We start from the raw sequence: 19,679 nt of genomic DNA on the forward strand, positions 1-19,679 counted from the left end.
CACCTGATTTCCTAATAAAAGATGCTTTACATCTTTTTGCACTTCCACATTTTTCCATGTGAGGACACCTAGATAGTTCCATTTATGAAGAAGGGGCCTCTTGACAGACACTGAACATGCCAGCATCTTCATTTTGGACTTCTCAAGCCCCAGAATCATAAGAAATATCTATAAATTACCTAGTCTGTGGTTTTTTGTTATAGCAGCACAAACAAACTAAGAAAAAAAGGAATACTTTACAGCTCTTTCTATGAAGCCAGAATTTACACTGATGGTAAAACCAGAAAATATTTCAAGAAAACTAAATACCAAAATGCCTCAAGAACAGTGATATAAAATTCTAAGCAAAACATTAGCACAACAAATCCAACAACTTATAAAAATACTAATACATCATGACCACATTTGTCACAGGAAGACAATATTGGTTTATCATTCAAAAACAAGCAATCTAATTCACCAAATTGACAAACTAAAAAATAGCAAAATCTCATAATTACCTCTATACACATAGATAAGGTATTTGTCAGCTAACAAAAACACTAATAATCTACCTTGTCACCACCATTGCCAACAACCTCCTGTACCCTAGGCCATAGAGGTACTCACAGGTATTGCTGATGTTGATTATAAGCTGAACAGAGACTATACTAGTGCACCCACCCAGAATCAAAGCCAACACATCCTACCCAAACGACACTCTACAACCCATCTGCAGGTGGAAGTCTTTCCCTATGAAAGCCACTCTATAAAATTTGAAGAGGCAACTGTTTCACCACATGCACAGATATCAACATAGGGACACAAGAAACATGAAAAGGCAAGGAAACATGATACCACCAACAAAACATAATTCTCCAAAGAAATGGAATTTTAATAATGTCCTAAAAAGGAATTAAAAATGATGACCTTAAGGAAACTTAGTGAGATACAAGAGAAGACAGATAATTCACCGAAATCAGGAAAACAATTCATTATCTGAATGAGAGATTCAATAAAGAGACAGATATCATAAAGAATCAAACAGAAACCTTAGAGCTGAAATTCAATGAATGAAATAAAAATTACAATTTACAGCTTTAACAACAAACTAGATCAAAAAGAAACAATTTCTGAGCTTGAAATATCCAAGAAAGAAAAAAGGATAAAAAAGAGTGAAGAAAGCTACAGGGCTTATAGGACATGATTAAAGTAACAAATATTTGCTTTATGAGATTTACAGAGGAAGGAGAGAGAGATATGTATAGAAAGCTTATTTAACAAAATAGCCGAAAACTTCCCAAGTCTTGGGAGACATATAGATATGCAGAACCATAAAGCTCAAAATGCCCCAAATAAATTCAACCCAGAGAAGCCCTCTCTGATTCACACTAAGATCAAACTACTAAAAGTCAAAGATAAAGGGAAATTTTAAAATGGCCAAGAAAAAACAGCATCATGTCACATATTAGGGAATCACCCCATGACTATCAGGAGACTTCTCAGCAAAACCTTGAAAGCCAGGAGAAAACAGGATGCTGTATTCAAAATGCTGAAAGAAAAACAACCTACAGCTATATAAAAAACTATATAAGTAGCTATACTTAGATAAAACAGAATTTAAGACAAGCCATGGTATATAAATCTTTCAAATCTCTAGTATGAAGGTTAAAAATAATCAAAGTGGTTAAGAAAAGCCATAACTACAATAAGTTGGTAATAAACATACAATAGAAAAAGATGTAAATTAAGACAATAATTATAAATTGTGGGGGGAGGGTAAAAGTCTAGAGTATTTGGATATAAGTTATCTGAGTAAAACAGTGTGTATACAATTTTTTAATGTAAGCCCCATGGTAACCACAAAGAAAAAATTACAGCAGATACAGAAATGAGAAAGAAAAAGGAATCAAAGCTTAACAGTATGGGCTGGGCGAGGTGGCTCACGCCTGTAATCCTAGCACTCTGGGAGGCCGAGGCGGGCGGATTGCTCGAGGACAGGAGTTTGAAACCAGCCTGAGCAAGAGCGAGACCCTGTCTCTACTATAAATAGAAAGAAATTAATTGGCCAACTAATATATATAGAAAAAATTAGCCGGACATGGTGGTGCATGCCTGTAGTCCCAGCTACTCAGGAGGCTGAGGCAGAAGGACTGCTTGAGCCCAGGAGTTTGAGGTTGCTGTGAGCTAGGCTGATGCCACAGCACTCACTCTAGCCTGGGCAACAAAGCGAGACTCTGTCTCAAAAAAAAAAAAAAAAAAAAAAAAGCTTAACAGTACAGAAAACCAAAAGCCACAAAGGTAAACAATGACAGGGGAAGAAACGATAAAAGATATACAAAATAATTAGAAAACAATAAACAAAATGGCAGGAATAAGTCCTTTCTTATCAATAATATCCTGGAATGTAAATGGATGAAATTCTCCAATTAAAAGATAGAGTGGCTGAATGGATTAAAAAAAATACGACCCAACTCTATGCTGCCTACAAGAGGATCACCTCACCCTGTAACAACACACATAGATTCAAAGTAAAGACGTGGAAAAAGATATTCCATGCAAATGGAAACCAAAAGAGAACAGGCGTAGCTACACTTAGATAAAATAGACTTTAAGACAAAATGTAAAAAGAGACAAAAGAGGTCATTATATAACAAAAAAGGAGTCAATTCAGCAAGAAGATATAACAATTGTAGAAATATACAGACCCAACACTGGAGCACCTAAATATATAAAGAAAACATCATTAGGTTTAAAGGGAGAGGTAGACTATGATGCAGTAACAGGAGGGACCTCAGCTCCTCACTTGAGCAGTGGGCAGATCACCCAGATAGAAAATCAACACTGGATTTAAACAGAACTTCGATGGCCCTACCAGACATTTGCAGAACACTCCATCAATCACTGCAGAATACACATTTTTCTCAATTGCACATGGCATATTCTCTAGGACAGATAATATGTTAGGCCACAAAACAAGTCTTAACACATTTAAGATGGACATAAATCATATCAAGTTTCTTTTCTGAAGACAATGGTATAAAACTATTAATAGATATCAGTAATAGGAAGAACTTCAGAAACGTTACAATTGCATGCAAATTCAACAACATGCTCCTGAGTAAGTGATGGGTCAACAAGAAATAAAAGGGAAAATTTAAAAAATTTTGAGACAAGTGAAAATGGAAACACCACATATTAAAACCTATGGGATACAGTCAAATCAGTTCTAAGAAGTTTATAGCAATCAATGTCTGTGTCAAAAAAGATAATCCCCACAACCCTATATTACACCTCAAGGGACTAGAAAATAAGCACTAATTCAACCCAAAATTAGTAGAACAACAGTAGAAATAAATGAAATAGAGACTAGAAAAACAATACAAAAGATCAGTGAAACAAAGAGTTGGTTTCTTTGAAGATAAACAAAACCGGCAAATCTTTAGCTAGACTGAAAAGAGAGAAGACTCAAATAAATAAAATCACAGATGTAAAGAGACCTCACAGCTGATACCGCAGAAAGGTATCAGAAAGGTATACTGCAGAGGGTCATGAGAGACTACTATGAACTATTATATGCCAACTAATCGGATAGCCGAAAAGAAATGGATAAATACTGGACACACCCAATCTACCAGGGTTGAATTATGAAGAAATAAAAAATCTGAACAGACCAATCCTGAGTGAGGAAACTGAATCAGTAATACAATGTCTTCCATCAGAGGCAAGCGGTTCTGACGTAGGTGACCAGAATAAAACTCCCCCCTTCTAGCCTAGGTGGGCGGCAAGCAGGGGAGGGACAGAGAGGAGGAGGAGGAGGTGGCGGGTCTTACACTGGGCTTCTCGCTGGTACCTGGTCTCCAAGGGGGGAAACCTTAACATATGCACCTGTGCTTGTGTACACATAAAACACACAGGACAGGTGAGAACCCGGTAACGCTGGGAGAGACTTTCCATAGCACAGTCTTTAGTTCCTTTTCGATTTATGCCATGTGACTATATTACCTGTTCATAAAAATAAAAAACAAAGGCAGTATAGCAAGTGCTTCTGCTTCTCCAGTGTAGCCTTTTAGCCTCCTGCCTTCGGGCAGTGCTGCGTGACGTCAGGGCTCCCTGGGACAGGGCTGGCAGGTGCTTAGCTCCCCAAGACAGGTGCAGACAGAACCACCCTTCGACCAGGTGCTTGCTCTGACCATCAGAACTCGAGCTTGTCTTAGTCCATCTTGTGCTGCTATAACAGACCGCCTGGGATGGGGTGATTAATTGACAATGAACAATAATAACGTGTTGGCTCACAGGTCTGGAGGCCAGAACGGCCCAGCGCGAGCTGCTGGCATCTGGAGAGGGCCGTCTCACTGGGCCCCAACAGGGCAGAAGGCATCGCACAGCAGGAGGGCCAAGAGAGGGTGGGGGGCACACGGTCCTTTTATGCTAGCATTGACCCCACATAGACAGGCAGCGCCCTCCTGGTCTAATCTCCTCTTGAAGGCCCCACCTCCTAACACTGCTACACTGGCGATTCGATTTCAACGTGAGTTTTGGAGGTGACACACACCCCTCACCTCCACCTCCTTGGAAAATAAACGGAAGGGAAAATAAGGTTCACCGAGCTATGAGCGCCCCAGGCCGCGCGCAGCTGAGAGTGAGCGGCTGCCTCCCAGCCCCGCTCGGGGAGGGCGTTCTCGGGCCCAGCCGCACACACCATGCCGGCTCGTGCAAACGGCTCACGCCCAACAGTAGTAGCGAGAGGAACGGAGTCTCCCTTTCCTTGCCGCCACAGCTCGCCTCCAGAAAAAGCTGCTGCTGACACTTTGCGGTGTCTCCTTCCAGACCTGTTTCTAGGCAATTGACAATTTACAGACTCCCACTTCGCCGCTCCAGCAGAGCGGAGTCCACCGCACACGGCACTCCGCGCGGGCCGGCTCCGCGCCACCGCTGGCCACGGCTCCAAAGCAGGGGGTGTTAACCCAGCTCTTTCCCCCGAGTAGCTGCAAATAACCCTGCAGTGTGAACGTCACAAAATCCTGTCATCTACTGGGCTAGGCCACCATGAATGGACAACTAGGTTAGTGCCTGTTGTGCCAAAGCTGCAGGAAACGTCCTCATTCCCGTATTTCCCTGCGCACACACGAATATTCTCATCTGGAGAGCAGTGTGGACAAAGCTGGCACGGCCCTCTCCCTGGGGTACCAGCCTCACGCCAATCCCTAGAAAGGGAAGAATTCCTAGGTCAAGGTTTCTGATTATTGCAGGTTTTGCCAGGAGCTCCTTCTGCTACTCTGCCCAGTACCGCAGGCTACTGCTCCCAGAACCACGGCCTCAGGTGCTTTCTTGGGGAAAAAAGAAGGAAGGTCAAAAGGGTTGTGTATAAATAAGAACATAGGCTAAGAAGCTCTGGGGTTAAAATACACTCACCAGAAGGTATCTTTTCCTCAGTTAGTCTGCATGTTGAATGTTGAAATTCATCCTAGGGCCATAATTACAGAGACACATAAAGTCTTAGCTACAAGGATGCGTATCCCCATGGTGCCATTTCGGGCATTTCTCAGCCAAACTGCAAGTCTAGACTGGCAGTTCTGGAGCCTGGAAGGCCCAGGCCACACAGCTGATGTGCACAAGGCTTTGGCATTTGAACGGAGGAAGAACTATAGGTCCCAGGAGAGAGGGGAAGTGGCAGAGATACCCCGCTTGCCTGGCCTATGCCCTGGCTCCATCTGCGAGAACAGCCCTGTGTCTTGCCCGAGCTAGGATGCTGTGAGACCATCTCCAATCTGCAGGTGAATTTTCCACTTCAGATATTATGCTTTTTGAATTCTAGAATTTCCATTTGGTTTTCTCTTATAGTTTCCATCGCTCAGTTAGGATTCTCCATCTGGTCATTCATTACGATCATCTTGTCCTTTAAGAGCCCTGATATATCTGCAATACCTGCAGGTCCGTGTGGTTTTGCATATGGTCTTAGGGCATCCCCCTCACTCCTAAGGCATGGTCTATGTGGCGTTTCGACAAACAGTCTGCTGCATACATTGAGGTCTCCTCACTCTGCCTGGGCTCAGCCCCCAATATCTCCTAGCAATCCCCGACCCTTAGCATCACCCTCCAGCTCTCACGCCACAGGTGACCTCTGCTAGGTCTGTGGGGCTCTGCTCACAGATGAGCCCCTCAGCCCGTGGCCAGCTGGATGCCCACAGACCCCTCCGCGCTCCTCCTCCTCCTCCTCCAAGCTGCAGCCGCTTCAGCAGCCCAGACTCCAGTCCCCGCCGCCTCACCTCAGCGAGGCTCCCTCTCTGCCTGGAGCCGGCTTGCTGCGCCCCGCAGGGAGATGTCCAGGGGAACGGCGGGCACTCCCGTGGGCTCACCCGGGCCTCCCTTGGAGGGCAGCAGACCCGCACTGCCTGGCGCCCAGTGCCTCCCGACAGTCTCGCACACGCTGCCCCCTTTCGTGTGTGTTGTAGGGGAGGGCAGCTCCTGTCGCTCTGCCGTGGCCAGAGGCAGGAGGGCCCGGCCCCTTCAGAAAACCACCGAGGGGCTGTCAAACGCTGCCGCCAGACTCCGAGGGTCTCCAGGGCAGAGTCTCCCCGCCGCGCCTGACACGGAGCGCATGGCGCATGGTTTCTGAATGAATAAAGGAGGGCGTGATGTTGGACGGGGCGGGGACACGGGGAGGCGGCGGCGGCCTGGCGTGAAGGGGAAGATGGGAACACAGGCAGGAGTGAACTGTGAATGGGCCTGGGAAGCGCGGCAGGTGTCCCGGGGAGGGGACAAGGCTGCCTTTGGCTCTGCTGAGCTCGGGGCGGTCGGGGCCTCGGCAGAGACACAGAAGCAGACAGACGGACACGTGGCTTTAGCATCAGAGGGTGCCGCAGCCAGGGCGGGGCACCTGCGACGTCACGTGCAGGGAAGGGTGTGAGGCTGGGCGGAGGGAGCACAAAGCCGGCCGGGGAGGAGCCGAGACGCCCGGGCATGTCCATCCTAGGGCCAGGGCAGGGAAGAGCCAGGACGGCAGGGAGGAGGCCGGGATTTCCTGCCGTGGGCACCGAGGAGAGGGCAGGTTTGGAGGCACCTGGGCAGAGGGGCCGGGAGGGGGGAGATTCCCCTACGAAGGGACCCGAGGGAGGCAGGCGTCACTGTCACCAGAAAGGGGAGCGGAGACAGGCCTTCCAGGCTGACCACCTTTCTCCAGGGAAGAAAGCACCTTCGGTGCGTGTTTCAAACGTGAGCGAGCATTACAATTGCGGCAAATAACTCTGTGGATCTCTGTGATCACACACCTCCAGCGTTCCCAGAGTCTGGTTTCTGTAAAAGGCACTGCTGCCTGTCACAAAGACAGGAGGGAGGGAAAGCCTGGCTTTGTGCAGTAGCTGTGAACCAGGAGGAAGGGGTGAGAAAAAGGCAGGGTACGTCTGGGGACCTGGGTTGTAGCCCGGATCCGCCACGTACTGGCCACAGAATCCAAATCAGCATTTCACCTCCTGGGCCTCAGTTTCACGTCTGTGAAATGGGGTGATGGAGCCAAGTCCAGGTCATGTCACCTCTGAGTTTCTTCTGAGCTTCATCGACTGGGTCATCACCGAAGATTTAAGTGCCAGATGCCGTGCTGAGAATGATACAGAAACAGGCCACCGCGCCTGACCCATAAGGGCTAGGAATCCATGACAGGGAGAAGGCAAGTCCCTCATCGACACCAAAGAACTGGAGGTAGCCATGTCCACGCAGCCTGGAGAAAGGCGTGTGCCCACTGGTGTACCTTACATGCTCACTGCGAAGTCACCTAACATCAAATCAGTGGCAGACCAATCGCACGTGGCCACTAGTGTCCATTCTTCCCACGGAAAGGTTTTCTTTCCCCTTGAATCAGGATCCCCCTGGGACTTGGTTTTGCCTGTAGAATGGGGTGCGAGTGACAGAAGGGACCTACCTGCCTTCTCCCACTTTCACTCTACAGGGTTTCTCCTGCTCTGGCACCACTGCCAACGTAACCATGAATTCTGAAATAACACGTGCGTCGGGTTACAAATGTTCTGCATACGGACTACAAAGTATAGAAGGTGATCACAGTGAGAGTCGCTTTTGGTGAGGGTGTCTACATGCAGCACAGAGAGACACCTGTCAACTGCACAGAGGGACCTCCATGGACACCTGTTGGCTGCATAGAGAGGCCTCCATAGACACCTGTCAACTGCACAGAGGGACCTCCATGGACACCTGTCAACTGCACAGAGGGACCTCCCCGGACACCTGTCAACTGCACAGAGGGACCTCCCCGGACACCTGTCAACTGCACAGAGGGACCTCCATGGACACCTGTCAACTGCACAGAGGGACCTCCCCGAACACCTGTCAACTGCACAGAGGGACCTCCATGGACACCTGTCAACTGCACAGAGGGACCTCCCCGGACACCTGTCAACTGCACAGAGGGACCTCCATGGACACCTGTCAACTGCACAGAGGGACCTCCCCGAACACCTGTCAACTGCACAGAGGGACCTCCATGGACACCTGTCAACTGCACAGAGGGACCTCCATGGACACCTGTCAACTGCACAGAGGGACCTCCCCGGACACCTGTCAACTGCACAGAGGGACCTCCCCGGACACCTGTCAACTGCACAGAGGGACCTCCATGGACACCTGTCAACTGCACAGAGGGACCTCCCCGGACACCTGTCAACTGCACAGAGGGACCTCCATGGACACCTGTCAACTGCACAGAGGGACCTCCCCGGACACCTGTCAACTGCACAGAGGGACCTCCCCGGACACCTGTCAACTGCACAGAGGGACCTCCCCGGACACCTGTCAACTGCACAGAGGGACCTCCATGGACACCTGTCAACTGCACAGAGGGACCTCCCCGGACACCTGTCAACTGCACAGAGGGACCTCCCCGGACACCTGTCAACTGCACAGAGGGACCTCCCCGGACACCTGTCAACTGCACAGAGGGACCTCCATGGACACCTGTCAACTGCACAGAGGGACCTCCATGGACACCTGTCAACTGCACAGAGGGACCTCCATGGACACCTGTTGGCTGTACAGAGAGACCTCCCTGGACATGTCAACTGCTCGGCAGTGCTAAGGACCACTCCAATCACACTGGCCGCCTTGTCCTGTTGAGTCCTGACAGCAGCTCCATCGGGTCCTGCAAGGCTTCTGCCCCCAGGGTGGCTTCCTGGGACGCTGCTGGTGGACCAGAAGTGTCTTGGGGTGATCTCCCCTAATTGGGTCATCAGCTTCTCAAAGAGATTCTTTTCAGAGGGGGAACTGGGGCTCCAGGGTTAGGGTTCGGACCACGCACGCAGAGACCAAGTGGGTAAACTCCAAGTGGCCAGTCAGGGCCCAGGAGCCTCCACTCCCCGGGGGGCACGCAGCCCCCGCCAGGAGTGAGCAGGCAGGGGGAGAGCACCCTGCCTGGCTGCAGAGGGTCTGGGATACGGGGGGCTGGCACAACACTGACTGGACCTGGAAGTCTGACGACAGGGGAAGCATTTTCTGATTTCTGTGTCCAAACAGCGTGGATGACTCAGAGACTACACGATGTCTCGTTGCCTACAGGTGGACAGGAGAGCCAGGTGCTACCGGGCTTCATGGGGAGCAGGGGGTAAACAGGGATGTTGTGAAACCAGCCAAAGTGGCCTCGCGCACCAGCCCTTATGCACGATGCCAGCATGACATAGCAGGTGCACGGCCACCGGACGGACACTCAGCCGCTGACCACCATCTCCCTCTGCAGACGTGAGCAGGCTCGACTCTCCAGGCACACAGGCGGTGGTGCTTAATAAATACTCCTGAATGGCCACGTGGTCCCTGGTTGGCCCTGAGCTGGGCAGGGCCTTGCTGAGCCCAGAGCATGGCACGAGGGGCCTGGCCCTTCCCTCCTCCACGTTTTCTCTTCCACCCGGGGCCCGCGCCCCCCACGCCCCAGTCCCTGCCCAGTCCCGTGTGTCGTGACTGCACTGTGCCCCCTACCCCAGAATGCACCGTCGGCGGCCTGACCCCCAAAGTGACCGCACTTGGACCAGGGCTGTGAGGAGGTGACGGAGTTAAAGCAGCCCATGACGGCGGCCCTGCTCTGACGGGACAGGCCCTTGTAGAGATGGTATCCCGACAGCCCGCACGCAGAGAATCGGCCACACGAGGACAGGAGACGACGGCATCTCTGACCCAAGCTGAGAGGCCCCGCCAGACACCGACTTGCCAACACCTCCATCTCGGCCTCCCGGCCTCCATCTCGGCCTCCCGGCCTCCATCTCGGCCTCCAGGACTTCCAGACCATAAACACCTGTTGCTTCAGTTGTCCACTGTGTGGTACTAGGACGCCCTGCAGGCCCCGTCCCCTCTCCCTGGGCCGGGCTGGGGCCCCCTCGTGCCCCTCTCTCATGACACCTGCACTATCCAGACCTTTCTAGGTCCCTTCGGCCACAGCAGCTCCTGAGCGGCTGCCCACCAACGGCAGCAAGAGCAGCCCACACTGAGCAAGCCCCTGCCGTGTGCCAGGCACAGCAGGTGCTCGGGTTCATCGCTCCCATTTTGCAGATGACGACTGTCGCACAGAGACACCAGCTCCTCGCCCAAGGCCACACAGCCAGCAGGTGAGGGACTTGGGACTGCCCCCGCAAGGCTTTGCACCTTGGTACTTTTGGACTCCAGCTGCCTTCATAAGGTGAGCAAGCATCTCTCGCCCTGGCCACTCCCCGGGACTCACGCCGGGTCCTGTGACAGCCACATGACTCTGCGCAGCCTTGAGGTGCTCAGGAGCGTCAGGTGAATGGGGGTGACACTTACGGCCTGCAAAGCTAGAAAGGCCTGGACTCAAAATGGGCAAGTTCCTGCCCCTCTTTCCCTTGGTTTCCGCAACTGTTGGGGGGGAAGAAAAAAAGGACAATGACAGCACCTGCCTCCCCGTTGCCGTGGGGACCAGGTAAGAGAAGGTGTGAAAAGTGCTTGCTAAGGTACCGATGTGAAGTAACAGCTTTGACAGAAAGAGCGGCCCCATCAGGCCATGGGCATCACTGGGCCTGCCGAGTCCCAGCCGGACACGCCATGGGTCACCTGCAGGAGCCGGGCACACGCCAGCGCCACCAGGGCCCCGGCCGCCCCGAACACCAGGTCCTCCAGCGCCACCTGCTGTCCACAGGGGAAATGGCTGGGAGTCTGGATCCCCGCACATCCCAGAGCCCCAACTTCCAAGAAGAGGCGGTGACCAGGCCTTCCGTGAACTCACAATGGTGGGGAACACCGGTGAGTCCTCCCCTCCCCACAGGCTGCTCCTCCCTCACACCGCAAGCCACCGTCCCCACGGGATTCAAGCGACACGACGCAGCTTAGCTTTCCCTTTTTACAAGCGGGTGTCCACTGGGAAAAGGCCCCTGGAGCCGGGGGGAGGGCCCCCCGCCCTTTAAACGTGGGCAACACCCGGCCGGCCCGGCCCGCCTCCCTCCTCGCCACGTTGCTGTGTCACCAAACCCTGAGTCACCACGGCCCCGGAGGTGGGGTCCAGACAGGGCCCCCCTCCGTCTCGCCAACTTTATGGGGAAAGCTGACTTTCGCAGTTAGTCATGAGCTCTCGAGGGTGGAGACTGGGTCCAGGTTTTTCTTAGAATCCTTGAGGCCTGGAGCTGGGACATTCAGTACTCGTCGAATAAATAAGCAAAGGCGTTTCGTAAAAAGCTTTAAAAAAATCTATAAAGCACTAAAATTCCTCCTCTACCTTAAATCCCCTCAGCCTGGCTTTTACGGCCGGCACCAGCGCCCCGCTGTGCCCGCGGCACACGCTCTGGCCTCCCACACTCCGGCCTCCCGAGGGAGGTCAGGCGGTGGTGGAAATATTAACACGCGCAGCCGCTGCCCCGTGCTGCGCTTCCTTCCCGTTTCGGACGTCTGTTGCGTAGTGTACAGTACGTTGACATGGTACCTCTCGTGGGTGCAGTTTATACGTAAATGATGTACAAATACTGGGGATTTTCTTTGTTCGTTTTTCTGCTACTGGGATGCACCATCAGAAAACTTTGTGGACTTCCCTTTAGATTGTTTTCGAGACGCCCATGTGTTCACACAGCCTCCCTGGAGCCCTCCAGGTAAAGCCCGGCCCCCGAGTGTCCCCAGCGCAGAACACAACGTGGCTCGAGTGAACACTCCAGCTCTCGAGAGCGCAGTGGACGGGATCCGACACAGGGTGTGTGCGGGCTCCGCTGCCGCAGGGCAGCCCCGGGCGAGCCCTTGCAGCAGGTCACAGAGCTGCCCCCATCCCGTGACGCAGCGCCAGGTCACAGAGCTGCCCCCGTCCCGTGACGCAGCGCCAGGTCACAGAGCTGTCCCCATCCCGTGACGCAGCGCCAGGTCACAGAGCTGCCCCCATCCCGTGACGCAGCGCCAGGTCACAGAGCTGTCCCCATCCCGTGACGCAGCGCCAGGTCACAGAGCTGCCCCCATCCCGTGACGCAGCGCCAGGTCACAGAGCTGTCCCCATCCCGTGACGCAGCGCCACGTCACAGAGCTGTCCCCATCCCGTGACGCAGCGCCAGGTCACAGAGCTGTCCCCATCCCGTGACGCAGCGCAGGCGGCAGGGTCCGGCAGGCGTGGGAGACACAGCAAGCAGCGCCCTGGGCTGGGCTGACAGCCGTCCAGGTATCTGCTGCTCACCTGCAGTCGTCCCCAAAGCAGACGCGATTCCCCCAGAGGTGTCACCCTTTTCTTGCCAGCGGCAATAGTGGCCAGTGACAGGGTGGCATCCTGAGCATTCCCAGGTCACCTGGCATCCGGAAAGTGCCGGGCCGTCAGAACCTCGCACCGCCCCTTCGGCCGTGCCACCACACCTGCTCAGCGTCAGGCCCTCCCCGCACACACGCCGGCCCCAGGCGCCCCGCGCGGCTCTTCCTCCCGGTAAGAGCGGACCCTGCCATGTCTCTGTGACTTCACCCTGTGACTTCACTTCACTCTGTGACTTCACAAACTCCCACTCGTTCCTTAACACCGCGCTGGCGCCTCTCCTGCCCTGCCCCTGCCGGCCGTGTGCAGTGGCGCCCTTCCCACCTGGTCCTGCCTGTGAGCCCGAGAACACCCCCAGCGCAGGAATGGGATCTTCTCAAAGGCGCCTGCCCCGGCCGGGCGCGGTGGCTCACGCCTGTAATCATAGCTCTCTGGGAGGCCGAGGCGGGCGGATCGTTCGAGCTCAGGAGTTCAAAACCAGCCTGGGCAAGAGCGAGACCCCGTCTCTACTATAAATAGAAACAAATTAATTGGGCAACTAATATATATATAGAAAAAATTAGCTTGGCGTGGCGGTGCATGCCTGTAGTCCCAGCTACTCGGGAGGCTGAGGCAGGAGGATCGCTTGAGCCCAGGAGTTTGAGGTTGCTGTGAGCGAGGGTGACGCCACGGCACTCACTCTAGCCTGGGCAACAAAGTGAGACTGTCTCAAAAAAAAAAAAAAAAAAAAAAAAGAAGTGCCTGTCCCCACGTCTTACCCAGCGATGAGGTACGACGTGCTCACTGCAAACCCTCCAAGAGCACAGAGAGGTGTTAATGGAGCATTTTCTAAACGTCGCGGACGGTCACAACCCCTTCTGTTGTAAAGGGCTGGGCGGACTCCCCTGGGCACCCTCCCTGCCCATTGCCATCGGGCACAGACCGGTCCTGCGGAGAGCGCGAGGGAGGGGGGTCAGGACGGCATTGCTGACGTGGTCTCCGGTCAAGGATCAGCGCGTAGAAGCTATTTAAATCTGCCGCGTTATTTCCAGGATTTGGTCGCAGAGATGCGTTGACACAGGGATCTAACGCAAAGCAGGCCAGACAGACGTGGCGTCCGTGTGTCTGGGTGCAGCGTGGCAGGCACGCACGCAGGACTCTCGCCCGGCGGCCAGGCACAGCTGCGGCGGATGCTGTCGGCCGGGGACTCGGGAGAGACAGTCGGCTGTCTCTTCCCAGACCTGCGTAGGCCGGCAGCATCCGTACTCGCTCTCTGTAAAACGTGCAACGTAAACCTCTTCCTTCAAAGTCGCTCCGACATCAGAGCATGCACGTCACCTGCGGCTTATTCCAGGACCTGGGACTCCCGTTAGGAAGCCCCAGAGGCCGCCCCAGCCCTTGCCCAGAGGGGCAAATGACGTGCACCCGTGTGCCTTCCGCTGTCTGCATTCGTATTTTAAGCTGAAACGAAACGTTTAATCCGTGTACATATCGCTTTTACGTTTCAAGCTTTGATCAGCGGTTTCGACTGACAGCAATCTAATCGGTTGGTCCTGATCAAATCAGGTGAGAGAATTCCGACCTTCTCTTACACATCTGTTCTTCTTCCTCACACAGAGTACGGTTGGGTAGGTGCGTTTCTCTGTGGATTTATTTTAAAAAGATCACAAAAGTGGGATCATTATCAAGTTCTTTTGGCCACCTTGCAAGGTGTCTCGGACGCACTTCATGCCCAAGCGTGCGCACGTCCGGCGCCACCCCCGCGCGAGACCCCGCCCCCGCCGCCGACCGCGGCCCACCCCAGCCGCCCTTCACGGGTCTCGCTGCTCAGAACGATTCCAGTTTTCCCACCACAAGTGACACCCGTGGACATTCCCGGACTCGGCTTCCCAGCCACAGGCAGCTCTCCCCAGGGACCCTGGGCCATCGGTGTCTGAAGACATTTGGGCCGTAAGACTTGGCGGGGTGCCAGTGGGTGGGGGCCAGGGACGTTGCCAAACATTCTACAGGACACGGCGCAGCCCCCACAGCAAGGAGTTACCTGGCCCCAATTCAGCAAGAATGAGCCACTCTGGTGGGTATAAACTGCTATGCGTGTGGCAGGGTACCTGGGCACGTTCCTGGAAGCAAAGCTGCTGAACGGAGCACGCGCATTGAAAAACCGGACAGCTGTCAGTTTGCAGCTATGCCCATGTGCACGAGCGTGCACAGTCCTGGTCGCTTCTGGAGTACGGCGCACCTGGTCTGGGACAGGTAGCCCCCAGCAGGTAACCCCTAGAGGACTTCCTGAGGCTTTTCTTTCCTGACCAACATGAAGGACTCCATCAGCCTGTCCCGGCACACAGGGCACCAAGCGATGAGTTCTCCTTGTCCCCGTCCCTTGCTAAGCGGGCAAAGCGAAACCGAGGCCAGTCACACAAACATATCAATTGCACGTCCGGAAGGAGAACGGGTGTGCCCATGGGGCTGCGGGGGCACCGGCACTTGCTAATTGATGAACCGGCAGGGGGAACAAGGAACGCCACCAATCAGCCGTGCACCGTCCACAGAACCGGAGCCACAGCCCGCTCGGCCCCCGGGAGCTGTCTCTGCTGACCTGTGGCAGCTGTCTGGCTCTTTCTGTCCCTGCCTGCTCCCAACAAGGGTGCCGAAGAGGTGGGGGGTGCCATCGCCATGACAACGAGAGCACACGCCGAGCACAGACAGGACTACAACAAACAGCCTTGGTATCAGACCCATTTTACAAATGGTACGATTGAGGCACAGAGAGGTTAAGAAACGTGTCTAAGAGCACACAGCTAGAAAGGAACATGTCAGGGCGAGCAGGGTGGTCAGACCCCACAGAAAACCTCTACGAGGTATGCCCAGAGAGAGAGGCCCACACGGGTGCACAGACAGCCCTTACCCGGGATCGCCAATACCAGGGACTGAACGCGTGTCCCCAGAACCCACGTGTTGAAGCCTGACCCCAGTGTGATGTGCCTGGAGACGGGGCCTTGGGAGCTGCCGGGGGCGTGAGGGCGGAGCCATCAGGAATGGGATTAGCGCCGCGTCAAAGGCCCCAGAGAGCTGTCTACCCTCCCGCAGGTGGGCAGCGGTGAGCAGGCGCCGTCCATGAACCAGGGCTGGGCCCTGGCCAGATCCTCATCCACTGTCTTACTTAGGAGTTTCTCTCTCCAGAACAGGGAGGAATAAATCTTTGCTGTCACAAGGCAGCCAGTCTGTGGCATTTTGCTACAGTAGCCCGAAGGGTGGGACACCCAGCAGGCGTGAAGCTGGGGGCCTGCTCCCTCAGGACACGGAGCACGGCTGAGACACGTCTGTGGGTCCTGGCCCCGCAGCCTTGCTGCCGTGCGCACCTGGGCAGAGACCGCACGCAAGGCAAGCTGCACGGGGAGCCGGGAAGGCTGTGGGAAAGGCTGTTTCCGGTGAAAGTAGCTCCTTCCCTTGGGACAGCCCCTCCCCCCCGTGGCCCTTCATCCCTCCCTCACGCGTCTCTGCCAGGCCAGGAGCCCGGACAGGACAGTGTCACAAACAGGATAGGTGGGTCTCCACTCTCGGATTCGGGACAGGAGAAGAGACCACGCAAACATCTTTTCCTTGACGGGTTCTAACGCCCAAATCTTGGGGCAGCCACAACACAAAAACCGTCCCTGGTGAAACTGGCTTTGCTGGTTGCGGAACGCTCCCAAATCCCTGCTCTGCCCAGCACTGACCACACACGCCGTGAAGGCTCCTGTGCGAGCCCGTGTGCAGACAAGCGTGTGTCGGGCATGCGTGTGTAGGCAGCGTGTTTGCAGGTGGGCATGCAACACAAGCCCCAGCACGGAACAGGACAGACACACACGCCGTGCGTGAGGCGCCTTTGTGGACCAGGGGTGCCCCACAGGGAGCCCAGTCGTCAGACTCGGGCCAGAGCGGATGCATCTGCCGCAACTGCGCCCAGCAGGCGCCCGCCGCCCGCCCAGCCGGCCTATGAAGCAGGCCTGCCTCGGACAGGCCTCTGCCGCCTCCACACATCAAATTCTAACGTAGGGGAGGGATGGCGTTGACCAATCAAGATTTCAGGCTGACAAAAATCTCCTTGGAATGCTCTCACGGGACAAGACAACATGCGCCAGGGCTCTGTCAACAGCATAGTGTGTGGGAGAGCGAGAATGGATAGACGAATAAAACTGCAGTTGCGATTAATAATTGAGTAATCTAGTGCCTAGTGCGTCTCTGCTTCCACACCACAGAGGTCTACAAATAGCCTATCAGGCGAGAGACTGGCAGCAGGGTTCGAACTCCGAACACGCCGCCGCAGAGAGAAGCAAACAGCAAAAGCAAAACACTGTCATGGGGCCGGTCGCGGTGACTCCAGCCTTTAGCCCCAGCACTCTGTGGGGCCAAGGCAGGAGGATCACTTGAGGCCGGGAGTTCCAGACCAGCTCAAGCAACATAGCAAGACCCTGTCTCTACAAAAAATAGGAAAATTTGGCCAGCATGGTGGCACATGGCTGTAGTCCCAGCTACCCAGGAGGCTGAGGCGGGAGGATCGCTTGAGCCCAGGAGGAGGTCTGCAGCCCTCCCTCTTCCCGAGACTGGAGGGCAGGACGGAGCCTTTCCTCTTACCCGGATGACACAGGTGAGCACAGACGTGGAGCTGGACTCCAAGACCTTGGGGAGGTCTGGTCCCAACCATGCTCGCGCTGCGTCTCCCTCGCCCCGTCTGAGACGGCCGTCTGGGACCAATGCGCCAGGCACCGTCCCCTCCCTCCCTCGCCCATCTCATCTCGCTCTTTGTAAATGAGATTTTTCTGCCACACCTTCCAAGCACCAGGTGTCTGCATACTGCCCGCATACGTTGTCACATGTCCTCAGGGGGGACGTTCCCAAGACACCTGCTGCACCACTTCCGTGTTGCTTTCAAACACACGTGAAAACTGACACACGATTCTCAACATAAAACGAGCTCACTCGGGCACCTCCGCCAGCCACACGGCGAGCCGGGCCGCGTGTGCCCCCGGAGCGCTCTTCAGGGGACGAGTCGCCCGCACCTGTCCGCTCCAGCGCAGCCCTCGCCCCGTCCCTCTCCGTGCTGCTGGCGGAAGCGCTGGCTCAGCTGGGAGCCCCGGGACGCCAGCCAGCCCTCCGCAGGGAGCCCACGGGTGCGGGCCCGCCCCTTCCTCACCAGAGATGATGGAGTCGTTCAGCGCCTCCTCGTCCTGGTACAGGAGCAAGTCATCCTTGAGCTCCGAATTCACGATCAGGTTCTCCTTGTTCTCCTCGGACTCCTTGGCGGCCGTCCGCTTGCTCTCGGGGGCCCCATCGGCACCCCAGGCCTCCTCCCGCTCCCGGCCCCGCTCCATGCTGGACGTTCGGGACAGACGGACGTCCGCCCGCTTCTTCGGGGACGCTTTGCTTTCCCGGCCCTGGAAACTGGATGGGAAAGATGGTCCGGGTCAGACGCTACCCACCCCTCGCCCGGAAACCCTGCAACACCGACCCAGCGGCTCGTGACGGTTGTCACAAAGGTGCCGGAGGAGGGGAGGCTCCTCTGCTCTGTCCCGGCCGAGCCGGCAGGGGTGCCTGCACGTGGCTGTTAGAACGAGCTGGAAGCACCACCCGCGGTAAACCTGCCCCTGCTCCCAGCACGGCCTCCAGCGAACTGAGACGGGCGCCGTGTCTGACACTGCACCAGTCCACACGCACCTTCTGTCGCCCACTTTCCCGCCAGCAACCCACTGTTCCGTCACAGAACTGACCCCGGGTGACCCAGGACGAGTGAGCCACTGCAGGCACGGCCGCCTGGCGCTCTCGCCCGGAGTCCCGGGACTCGGCAGAACAGCCCTTCTCTCCCGTCCTCTCCCGGAAGCACCCTCCCTCCCCACTGATCCCGAGGGGCTCACGCAGGGGCTGTGGGGCCAGGGTCCCCGCACCCCAGGAACGTGGGCAATGAGGCCGGCCGGGTAACCCGCAGAGCCTGGTGCAGAGTGAAATGTGAGTTCCTCGTTCAAAGACCATTAAGAACGTCAAGGTGGAGACGGCAGAGTGTGAAAGCCGCCTCCCCTGGCAGGTGCGCGGGTGCCACGCCCTGAGGTCGGCCCTTGGGGACCGGAGGCGCCGGCGCCCCCTTGGGGCAGGGCCTCACCTGTCCTGGCGGTGCTTGGTGGCCAGCGCCCTGTGCAGCTCCTCGATGACGCGGCTGGGGGGCAGCGGCCGGTGGACGGCGGTGAGATGCGGGGACCCCGTGGGCGTGGAGAGCTGCCCGCGGAGGGGGGGGTCGGTGCTCTTCGCGCCGGAGCCTTGGAAGAGCGCGGCTTGGCCTGGGGCGCGGGAGGGACAGACAAGGGTGTGACTCTCAGGAGCCAGACTCGGCCACGGCAGAGAGGACGTCCCGCCCCCGCGCCCCCAGCCCCGGCCGGGCGTCCCTAACCGACGCGGACATGCCGGGCAGGGCGCCTGCTCCCACAGAGAGGAGACCGGGGCACGTCCCTGCCCGGTTGCACTGGCCCACCAGACAGCCACGCCAGTGACGCCCGACTCGGAGGGGCGTCGGAACAAAGACTTGCAGGAAAGGCTAGAAACTCGGCCTGTGAACCGGGAAATGGGCCCTCACCAGACACCAAGTCTGCCTGTACCTTCATCTTCCTAGCCTTCTGAACTGTGAAAAACACATTTCTGTTGTTTACAAGCCCCCCAGTCCATGGTATTTTGTCGTGGCAGCCCAGGTGGACGGAGACACGTGTGGCCCGTCTCAGGCAAGGGCCTCGGGTGGCGGAGACCCACAGGTGCACCTGTGTCTCCGCCTGCAGCAAGTTAAGCCCAGGTAAGGGGGCCCTCTGCCCTCTCTGCTGCCATCTGGTGTTCACATGCGGAAGAAAACATTTTCCCCAAAAGAAAAGGAAAAAGAGCAGAAAAAATTAAGATAAAGTCACCAAAATGTAGTCTCAGAGGTAAGAAGCCAAGGTCAAGGCCAAGGTCATGACCAACCCCCCTCCCATTCAGTCTCCATGTTCACTGG

General features: G+C 55.5%; 1 protein-coding gene across 3 annotated transcripts in view; it reads right to left on the bottom strand.

Annotated features, from left to right (window-relative positions):
• The window catches only part of PHACTR3 (phosphatase and actin regulator 3), a 221,756-nt gene that overhangs the window by 41,593 nt on the left and 160,484 nt on the right, over positions 1-19,679 (bottom strand). For all 3 annotated transcript variants that reach the window (XM_076010834.1, XM_076010833.1, XM_076010835.1), the window contains exons 6-7: positions 18,807-18,981; positions 17,847-18,094 (exon numbers count right to left, since the gene is read on the bottom strand). In XM_076010834.1, coding sequence (XP_075866949.1) covers positions 17,847-18,094; positions 18,807-18,981 — 423 coding nt within the window. The remainder of the gene's footprint in view (positions 1-17,846; positions 18,095-18,806; positions 18,982-19,679) is intronic.

The sequence above is a fragment of the Microcebus murinus genome, chromosome 16 (assembly GCF_040939455.1).
Source record: "Microcebus murinus isolate Inina chromosome 16, M.murinus_Inina_mat1.0, whole genome shotgun sequence".
In the NCBI taxonomy this organism is placed as follows: domain Eukaryota; kingdom Metazoa; phylum Chordata; class Mammalia; order Primates; family Cheirogaleidae; genus Microcebus; species Microcebus murinus.